Source organism: Hyalella azteca, unplaced genomic scaffold, assembly GCF_000764305.2.
Source record: "Hyalella azteca isolate HAZT.00-mixed unplaced genomic scaffold, Hazt_2.0.2 contig9387, whole genome shotgun sequence".
NCBI classification, from domain to species: Eukaryota; Metazoa; Arthropoda; class Malacostraca; order Amphipoda; family Hyalellidae; genus Hyalella; species Hyalella azteca.
The window spans coordinates 14,825-26,146 of NW_025939461.1; the positions used below are offsets into that span (position 1 = coordinate 14,825).

At 44.4% G+C, this 11,322-nt stretch overlaps 1 protein-coding gene across 1 annotated transcript in view; it reads left to right on the forward strand.

Annotated features, from left to right (window-relative positions):
• The window catches only part of LOC108673368 (Down syndrome cell adhesion molecule-like protein 1 homolog), a gene marked incomplete at both ends in the record, with an annotated part of 25,467 nt that extends 14,806 nt beyond the window's left edge, over window positions 1-10,661 (forward strand). Inside the window, 10 exon segments of the mRNA XM_047882001.1 lie at window positions 1,186-1,364; window positions 1,785-1,955; window positions 4,498-4,661; window positions 5,967-6,059; window positions 6,338-6,397; window positions 6,646-6,898; window positions 7,293-7,366; window positions 7,889-7,931; window positions 8,448-8,487; window positions 10,459-10,661. Of these exon segments, the coding sequence (XP_047737957.1) occupies window positions 1,186-1,364; window positions 1,785-1,955; window positions 4,498-4,661; window positions 5,967-6,059; window positions 6,338-6,397; window positions 6,646-6,898; window positions 7,293-7,366; window positions 7,889-7,931; window positions 8,448-8,487; window positions 10,459-10,534 (1,153 nt within the window).
• Window positions 10,662-11,322: the final 661 nt, after the last annotated feature.

Genomic DNA, 11,322 nt, shown 5'->3' on the forward strand with positions numbered 1-11,322 from the left:
GTGGTACCTGTTGTGTGGGGTACGTGGTACCTGTTGTGTGGGGTACGTGGTACCTGTTGTGTGGGGTATGTGGTACATGTTGTGTGGGGTACGTGGTACCTGTTGTGTAGGGTATGTGGTACCTGTTGTGTGGGGTACGTGGTACCTGATGTGTGGGGTATGTAGTACCTGTGGCTTGGGATGCGTTTATGAGATGTAGAGTTGGCACAGAGTCTGGGATGCTGCAATGCTACTTGGCATCGGACTGCACACAAATCGAGTAGAATCAACCTGTTCCAGATCTCGAAGTGTTGATGAGTATACTTTTGACGACCACAGCGTTGCACAAAAGAAGCGGAGCCTACGATAACACTTTTCACAGCCCTCGTGCTTCAAATTCTCAAGTACTGCTGCCAGCTTTGGGCCCCACTCAAGGCGGGTTCGGGTCGGCAATTGAATTCTGTCCAACGGACCTTCACGTTCGGGATCAGCGGCTCGAGGAACCTGCGCTACTGAGACAAGTTGGAGCATCTAAGACTGTATTCACTGGATATGAGAAGAGAGAAGTACATCATATTGTACACTTTTTAGGATGATAACTGGACTTTCTCCCAATTTTAAAAGTGAGACTTTTAGGAAAGTGACATGTCACAACGAATTACGAGGAGACTGTGCAGGATTCCCCCATTTAATAACCGAGCCGCGGCCAGAGAAGACTCTTCGTGAGGGATCACTGTCCGTGGTAGGACCGAGGCTCTTTAATGCCTTGCCAAAAGCGCTGAGAGGAGGGGAGTTCATCCTTCCAACATTCAAGAGACGACTGGACAAGTGGTTGAGAAAGATCCCGGATTGTCCAGTAATGGGAAACTACCATCAGCAAGTGACAAGCAACAGCATCTTGCATCAGCTGGCCCAAAGGAGGGCAAATAGACGGAACACGTCCAACGATGCGATGCATCCGGGACCAGAGGGCGGGGTGACCTGCCTAGCGACGATTCGGAGACGGAGGTCGACGAAGGCGGCGCATCAGCGCGATCATCTGTACAAGAACGTCCTAAACTTGACATAAGGACATGAGTACTTGGTGCGTGTAGTGTGGTATGCGGTTCTTGTGGCGTGGGGTACATGGTCCTTTACCCCAGCTGTGGTCTGACCTACTCGGCCCAATGTCCCCCCCCAGGTACCATAGCCCCCGCACCTCCTCAGCCCCCATGTCCCCCCAGGTACCATAGCCCCCGCGCGGGAGGTGCCGCCCTACGGGTCGGGGTCGCTGCCCCTCTACCTCAACCTGAACCTGATCGTGCCTATCGTGTCTGCCATCGTGGTCATCGTGCTGGCCATCGTCATCATCTGCTACATCAAGGGCAGGAGCTCCCCCATCAAGGGTAAGGCCTGCATCAAGGGCAAGAGCTCCCCCATCAAGGGTAAGGCCTGCATCAAGGGCAACTACATCAAGGGCAGGAGCTCCCCCATCAAGGGTAAGGTCTACATCAAGGGCAGGAGCTCCCCCATCAAGGGTAAGGTCTGCATCAAGGGTAGGAGCTCCCCCATCAAGGGTAAGGCCTACATCAAGGGCCGGAGCTCCCCCATCAAGGGTAAGGCCTTTAGTCCATATTTTCAACAATACCAATTTCATCTCTGGCCCTTGATTATTCATCCAACCCTTGACCCCTGTTTAAGGCGATTGGTTGTAACCATCAACCATCATTAATCAACCATCAACCATCATTAATCAACTTTCTTGAAGTTAACCCTTTATTTCACCTCATATTCAGTACCAGTACTCACGGTACCTACCATTACAGAGGAGGTGTACCAGCAGTACCAGTACAACGCCAGCATGGTACCCCCATCTACCATGGACAAGCGCCCCCCGGGGGCGTTCGCGGGGGAGCTGGGGTACATACCGCCCCCCAACCGCAAGCTGCCCCCCGTCCCCGGCAACAACTTCAACACCTGCGACCGCATCAAGCGGGGTGAGTGATAACAGGCGATAACAATGATAACAGGCGATAGCAACGATAACAGTGATAATATGATCAAGCGGGGTGAGTGATAACAACGATAACTGAGATAACACTGATAACGATAACAGGCGACAACAACGATAACAGGCGTTATCAACGATAATAGTGATAGCAATGATAACAATGATAACAGGCGATAGCAACGATAACAGGCGATAACAACGATAACAGGCGATAACAACGATAACAGGCGATAACAATGATCGCAGGCGATAACAATAACAGGTAAGCAGGTAAGTCTTCATTCTTTTAGTAAATATGTTCGTACGTTCTCCCAGCACTGTTATTGTATCTTGATATTTTAATTATTTATTTGCAATATTCTTATTTGTGCTTATGGTTGACTTCGTTTATAAGGTTTTTGTTTTTATATATATGTTTTTTTTTGTATTTCCGCTTATAAGAGCGTTCAAAAAGTCCGAATGATGTCAGATCTCTTGAGAATCATTCAAACATTCCGTTATCATCCGTAAGATATTGTAATGTCTTTGACGATCATTAAAGAAATTGTATATTGCACACCATAGATTTCTTCTATACATTAAATTATCAACATTTTAGAAGTTAATGCGTTATATGAACTCCTTGTAGCTGAAATAGGAATGTTACCCTTTCAAAATTTGTACGAAAATAAAACATTTTCTGGGCGAAAACCTAACCAAAAGCGTGCGTTTACTGAGTAAAATTAGAAAATAAAATTTTTAAAAATACAAAACAGCTATTTTCACGAATTCGATGAGAAGCCATGAAAGTTAATAATTGTATTTAAAGAAGAATTAAGATGTATGTACAATTGTACAGGTCAACAGTTAGTTTTAGATGACTTTGACAGCGGTAACTCTTTTATATATCAAGCGTCCGGAGAACCCGGTTATTAATTAGGTAGTCTAATCTTTGCCTTCATAAGCGAAGTCAACATACTGCTTTAATTGTTTTATATTGTTTATTATTCATTTATTTATTATTTATCGTTATTTATTATCGATTTCAATTGTCCAAAAGCTGTTGCATGTTTCTCTGTAGAATTGGAATTTGGATGCCTGTTCTTTTTATTTCAACTTATGATTTTGTTTCCAATTGTCTATGATTATTTTATTTTCATTAATTTAACTATTTTTTTTCTCCCACACACTTTTTTTCTGCCTGCCTCCCTCAATCCCCCCTCACCCCTTCACACCTCGCTCCTCACTCCCCACACCCTTCACCCCTCACCCCTCACCCCTCGCTCCTCACCCTCACCCCTCTCACAACCCCTCACATTTCCCCTCATATCATCCTCTCCCTTCACCCCAAAATATATCAACACGCATGTTGATATATTTTGGGCGAATTCCTCGAACCTCTTTCAAGTTGGGGACGTTGGTTACACGTGGCGGACGTGGGTTACACGTTGGGGACGTGGGTTACACGTTGGGGACGTGGGTTACACGTTGGGGACGTTGGTTACACGTTGGGGACGTGGGTTACACGTTGGGGACGTTGGTTACACGTTGGGGACGTTGGTTACACGTGGCGGACGTGGGTTACACGTTGGGGACGTGGGTTTAACGAGACCGTAGTCCCGTCAATGGATCACAGTTAATTCAATAATGGAACCCTTAATCACTAATGGAATAGTTTAATTAATCAAAATAAATCGTACAAATTTCCTCTTTAATTGAAATTGCGACTGAAATAAAATTAAAGAACTAGCCCTGACACTAACCACATTAGAATACTGACTAACTTAACTATAACTGCACTAGTTAGCAGCGTAACTAACTATTATTATATTAAAAATATAATAATTTTCCTTAAATAATTAAATCTAAATAAAAATATTTCCGCAGATAATTCAAATTTAATTCAGAACTTCCATTAACTGCTAAAAGAAAATTACACAACATTATTAATTACATCGCTAATGAAGAGGTATTGATAGCATGGCTTATAATCTTATTGCATGGTCACTTATTTTTTATGTTTTTTATTATGTTTTATTTATTTTATTATTATAATTTTGTTATATGATTTTTGTTATGATTATAAGTTGTGGCATGCGTGTTGTTTTGCATGGAATGAATAAATTGTTCATCGCATGAAGGGTGAGTTGAATAACTCTACTAACATAAGAGGTGAGTTTGATAGTTAAATTATTGATATGTTGATATTATATGGGATTATTAGTCTTCAGAGACGAAATTGTCCTTAACCTAGATATATTTACAACTTTTTTAATCTTATGAATCAACCGTTCAAATTAATGTATAATATTATATCGATATTTATTATTGATAATATGATGATAAAACACAATTTTTATTGTTCAGAGGCTAACAGTTTTAATGAAAGTTATTTTAAGTTTGCGGACTCACTTATTTACCTGCTGACCCATTACCCCCTCCCCCCATTTATCCCCCCTATTTACCCCTCCCTATTACCCTATATCTCCCCATTTACCCCCTCCCTCCCATTTACCCCTCTCCATATTAACCCCCTCCTCCCCCCCCAGGCCCCGACGACGAAATCTGCCCCTACGCGACCTTCCACCTTCTGGGCTTCCGTGAGGAGGCCAACGGGGCCCCTGGGGCCTCAGACGCCCCCTCCAACTTCCAGACCTTCCCCCACCCCACCAACGGGGGAGCTTGTGGGGCCGCGGCCTCGGCCCAGACCATGGTGAATGTTGGCCCCCCTCCCCACACCATTCACCCACCAACGGGGGATATAATATCCCTATCAAAATTTTTATTCCGGTTAGCCGCTGGCTCGTGGACGCCCCAAGCTCGCCTAGCGGTGTAAATTAACAGCTCTATGTCCGCTTCCTAACAAAATTTAGAGTCGCCCCAGCATCTGGTAAATGGTAATCCAAATCAGAAGCTGCCGCGCCTGTAAATTTTCACTGGGTTTAGGTTCTGGTTCTATGAGGGAAATAAGCACCTGATTAGAATCCGGTCTATTCCCTAACAATTGTGAGGCGAGTGCGGGGCGCGCGTATTTGGCCCCTGATACCTTCGGGACAGACACGGCCGAACCTGAAAAGTGCGTTAAAAAATGCCCCCTCCTTATAATGAGGGGAAAGGAGGGGGCATTTGAATCTTTGTACGTTATATATATGCAGTCTAGTACTACTGGCCTAGTTTTAAAATCAGAGCACACTCTATCAGAGGCTCAATTTCGATGCATAGACGTTTACAACATAGTAACTATTTTGACATGGCGTGGTTTGAAATGAGGGCAATGATCGCCCATAAAAATTAATCGATACATCAATATAACTGATTCGAGGTAATGCAAGTCAAGCTAATTTTTCCTATTCCATCCATGTATCCTGCCGAATGAACAACGTTGTATTAAAAATAATCGTTGAATTATTTGCCGTATCATGACATGAAACATTCGTCACATTAAATTTCTATCGAGCAAACAGTTCTGCAAGGACATCAAAATTCTACGTCCATTGACGAAAGGAAGACCAAACAATAGAATGGAGAAGCACTTGTTAATCTTAATAATATCGATTTACGGCACTAACTTGATTGCAGCTTTCAGTTGTTCACACTTCATAGCAAATGAAGATCTTTCTGCATCCATCGTCGGCTGCTGCAAGGACAGGATTGAGTTTTACATGTAGTCATACCCAAGCATTGAAGTTAGCAACTGCACTCTAAATTGCTGGAGAGACAAATAAATAAATAGCAGAATATACGATAGTTATTGGAAATCCTCAAATCAAATATGTTGCTCACAGAGGGGTTCTTTGTAAGCGATAGTTCATAGGCGATAGTTCTTCTGCTAGAGCAATAAGCTCAAGCACGCAGACTTATGCCCAAAGCTGAACAGTTCTTCTGTTGTAGAAACCATTCGTCTAGCAAAAAATTTTACCGAGATCTGAAAATATTGCTTGCAACTGCTGAAAAATGAAGAATAGAAGCATTTCTTATGTCTAACATAAGACTCAGTTCTAATTCTTCATTCCAACAGCCCCGCCCCCAGCCCCCCCAGGAGGATACTTACTACTCTTGCGTCGCTGGCGACTACACCTGCGGCCATTCCAGCCACGGCGGCACCCACCAGGTGGGGGGGCGTTATGAACCAGGGGGGAGACCCATGGGGTGATTGGGTTCGGAAGAGGGAGTGATATGAGTGAGGTCAGTGGGGTAATGATATTTCTCCTATATCGAGGCTCAATCGTAAGGTATACTCACTGCATTCATGATCTTCATTCATAATCTTCAATTATGATCCCTGCCCCATTCCCAAATCGCGCTCCATTCACTAGTCCCGCGCGTACTACAAATGTGTACTACGCCCCGCCCATTGATGCGTGTGACATGTGTCGTTGTTGTCCGCAGGCGCGCCACGGCTCCGGTAACTACTACTCGTGCGTGAGCGGCGACTACGCCAACGGCGGCGTGAGTAATGCCACGGCAATGTGGCTTACTGCCATGGCAACATGGCGTACTGCCTTGGCAACATGGTTTACTGCCGTAGCAACATGGCTTTTTGTGGCTATTTGTGATTCATCTTATGTTCATCACATATTACTTTACTCATACTTCTGTTTCAGTTACTGTCACTAATGTCATTTCACTGCTAAAGTTACAGTATCTGATTTTACCATTATCACCATACCTCACACCCTTCTCTCCCCCCCCCCCAGCGCCCCCCCAGCTCGACGTACTACTCGACCGTACCCGGTGACCTCAGCCAGAGTACGAGCGGGGCGGGGTCAATGGGTCCACAGGGCTCAATGGGTGCGCAGGGGTCAATGGGGTCGTCCCACTACTCAACCTACGATGAACCCGCGCGCTCTGACGAGGACCCCACCTACGGGGGTTCAACCTACTCTGGCGGGGGTCCCTACGCCAGAGCTCTGGACTCTGTGTCCCAGAGTGGCACCGCTAAGCGTATAAGTGAGTGTTGCTTTATTTATTTTTATATATTAAACTTATTTATTATATAATCAGTCATATATACTCTTTGTCCAAATATCGATGGACTTTTTGTACCCTTGTGTGGGTCATCCTGACCCAGTTTGGCCCGGTAAAAGAGCGTATCAGTGCTACGTCCGCTTCCTGAGTGAAGCTATAGACGTAGCAACCCCAGGCCACGCTGAGGCCCCGCCCCAGGCCACGCTTGGTCCCCGCCCCAGGCCAAGCTGTGGCCCCGCCCCTGGTCACGCTGGGCCCCGCCCGTTTTTGACCCCAAAACTTCAGCTCCGATTTTGAATTTTGGTTCCCGTAAGAATTGTTGAATGAAATTTAGTCTCGCTAAGTTGAAATGTTGAACTTTTTTCAACTTCAACAGGCAACATGGCGGGCCGCAACAGCCACCCCAACATCCCCCCCATGAACATGCAACAACAACTTCAACAGTCGAACGTGAGTTGAATTGAGTTCAATAGGTCCACGTTGAATAAGTCATGTTGAAAACGTAGACAAAAATGTGAGGTGGAACTTTGCAGTTTAAGTTGGATTCGAAAGTTACGTAGTGAACGAAATTGAGAAAAAGCCATTTTTCTTTCTTATTTTTGGTACGAAATATGAATTCGAGAATTGCATATAATTATTTGTTATTATATTATTACATAATATAACAAATATTATAAGAATGAAATATAATTAACATATAATTATATGTTAATCGTATTATTATATTATATATAAGGAGGGCTAAGGATTAATCATGATATTAGTCATACAATTTATGAAGTTAATCACAGAGTGTCACGACCATATAAAATTATTATTTTTTTATAGATTATAACAATTAGACTGTCATAATAATTCTTTTAGCCGTTTTTGAACCCTAAACTCAACCCCCCCACTTTCTCCACTAATAATCAATTATCTAACTAATCATTAATTAACCCCCTATTAATTAACCCCATAACCCCCCCGCAGGTGAGCCAGTCCCCCGAGCCCCCCAGTGACCATGACCTCAGGGGTACGTGGCCTCATTAGTGGCCTCATTTGTGACCTCATTAGGGGCCGAGTTTGGCCACGACCTCAGGGGTACGTGGCCTCATTTGGGGCCTTATTAATGGCCTCATTGGTGACCTCCTAGGCGCAGTACAGCGAGGCCGAGTGTGGCCACGACCTCGGGTACGTGGCCTCATTAGTACCGAGTGTGTCCACGAATTAATTGGTACATGGCCTCATTAGTGGCATGAGAGCCTCACTCCCCCCTCTTCTTCCATCTACCTCCCAGCGCTATCACTGGGCCAACCTAACCTGGGCCCGCGGCCCCACGATGGACTGATCGAGTGAACCCCTCCGTGGCCCACTTATGGTCCCCTCTAATCCCCTCTCCAATTCCCCTCTCCTCCCCAGACTTCTCATGTTCCCCCCACCCCCACATTCTCCTATATTATTAGTATTTATTATACCCCTCGTCAGGAATTATTTAATAATTAATTATGAAATAAAATAATAAATTCTAAGCCGCCATTGCCGCCCGCAGGCCGCGGTCGCACCGAAGAGCTGCGGCGCCTGCTGGACGCGTGAGTCCCGCCCCACCTGGGCCTCGTGCTTAGCTGGGCCTGGGCCACGTGCTTAGCTGGGCCTAGACCCAGTCGGCCAAGCCCTTGGCTGCCTGGGCCTGGGCCTCGTGCTTAGCTGGGCCTGGGCCACGTGCTTAGCTGGGCCTGGGCCTTAGCTGGGCCTGGGCCTGGGCCCAGTCGGTCAAGCCCTTGGCTGTCTGGGCCTGGGCCTCGTGCTTAGCTGGGCCTGGGCCTTAGCTTAGGCTATCGNTTGGCTGCCGGGGCCCAGTCGGCCAAGCCTTTGGCTGCCGGGGCCCAGTCGGCCAAGCCCTTGGCTGCCGGGGTCCAGTCGGCCAAGCCCTTGGCTGCCGGGGCCAAGTCGGCCAAGCCCTTGGCTGCCGGGGCCAAGTCGGCCAAGCCTTAGGCAGCCGGGGCTCAGTCGGCCAAGCCCTAGGCTGCCGGGGTCCAGTCGGCCAAGCCCTTGGCTGCCGGGGCCCGAGCCCAGTAGCTTGACCCGCTGACGCTAACCCGCTTTTGGGGTTGAAGGGTTTACCGCCGGTTGAATTAACCCGCGCTGTTGTGAAACTAACCGCGTGTTGCCCGCTGTATTATTCGCTTGTGTTAATGTATAAAAAATGTATTAAATTGTGTTGATGTATAAAAAAAGTATTCACCTGTGTTGATGTATGAAAAATTGATGTAAACTGAGTGTAAGTAGAATTTGATTTGATTACGCGCCACACGGTACGTAAGTGTACATAATGTACCTACATAATTCGAATATTAAATTCGAATTCGAATATTTATTTATTAAGTATACTAATATTGCGATGGACTTTAAAGGTTTACAGTGTACATACTGTACAGTGTACATACTGTACAGTGTACATACTGTACAGTGTACATACTGTACAGTGTACATACTGTACAGTGTACATACTGTACAGTGTACATTCTGTACATTGTACATACTGTACAGTGTACATACTGTACATTGTACATACTGTACATTTTGCACTAACCTTTTTGATAACGAGCATTTAACCTTAAGATTGTGTTGAAATCAAAGGTTCAAAATGTGAATTTTTTTTATCGTTGAATAACATTTTGTAGAGTAACACTCATAACACTAACGTGGTGCGTTGTTAAAGTTTAGCGTGTACATATAGCTGTTGTTAAGTTAATTACATTATAATAAATGTTTGGGCACAAAGGTTATATTAGTTGATTCAACTAATTGACAGTCCGACCACTCATTATGCTTCTCAATAGCAACTCATTAGCAACTCATTAAGCATCTCATTAGCAACCTATTAAGCCCCTCATTAGCAACTCATTAAGTTCCTCATTAGAAACTCATTAGCAACTCATTAACCCCCTCAGTAGCAACTCATTAAGCCCCTCATTAGCAACTCATTAAGCCCCTCATTAGCAACTCAGTGAGCCCCTCATTAGCAACTCATTGAGCCCCTCATTAGCAACTCATTGAGCCCCTCATTAGCAACTCATTGAGCCCCTCATTAGCAACTCATTGAGCCCCTCATTAGCAACTCAGTAAGCCACTCATTAGCATCTCATTAAGCCCCCTCATTATCAATTCATTAAATCCCCTCATTAGCAACTCATTAAGTCCCTCATTAGCAACTCATTAAGCCACTCATTAGCAACTCATTAGGCCCTCATTAGCAACTCATTAAGCCCCCTCATTAGCAACTTATTGAGCCCCTCATTAAGCCCCTCATTAGCAACTTATTGAGCCCCTCATTAAGCCCCTCACTAGCAACTCATTAAGCCCCTCATTAGCAACTCATTAAGCCCCTCACTAGCAACTCATTAAGCCCCTCATTAGCAACTCATTAAGCCCCTCACTAGCAACTCATTAAGCCCCTCATTAGCAACTCATTAAGCCCCTCATTAGCAACTCATTAAGCCCCTCATTAGCAACTCATTAAGCCCCTCATTAGCAACTCATTAAGCCCCCTCTTCCCCCAGAACTGAAGCAGCACCCGCAGCAAGGATACAAAATGGAGGCCTAAAGGTGCTCGCCTCCCCGGGGGTGAACGTTTGAGGGGGACTCCCCCTAACCCCCACTTAGGGGGAGGCTCCCCCTAAGTGGCCAATATTGGAGAGAAGAACATCGCTGCTCCCCAGATTCACCCCCTTTATTCCCCCCGCTGGTCAACATGTGTGGGGGACTTGGTATTATTAATTAAGCAATTGAATTTCTTAACTTAATTTAGCTTCAACTTATTTCATGTATTTTTGAAACCGAATTTTGCATTTAATTAATTTAATCAGTGGCAAATTTTGTTTAAATTTAGCCACTAAAATTAGCGATATATAACCCATTAGAATCTTTAATGTTTACGTATTCAACTTTCCATTTATCGCCCGTTAATTCTTCGATATATGCCCATTTACACCTTTAATGTTTTCGAATACAAATCATCGATTTTCCCTTATTCAGACGTTGATATTAACCTATTTAAATCTTTGATATTCAGCCATTTAAATCTACGATAGACATCCATTTAAAGCTTCGATATTATGTAATTTAAATCGTTATTATTTTCCTATTCAAATCGTCGAAGTTTACCCATTTAAATCTTCGATGTTCACCCATTTAAATCGTTAATGTTCAATCATTTAAATCTTCGATATTCAACCATTTAAATCGTCAATATTAACCCATTTAAATCTTCAATGTTAACCCATTTAAATCGTTGATATTCACCCTTATAAATTTTCGATATAAACCCGTTTAAATATTCAATATTTAGCCATTATATTTACCCATTCAAGTTGCAATATATGTCACCATGGAAATATGAACCCATTTAAATTGGCCCAATATTA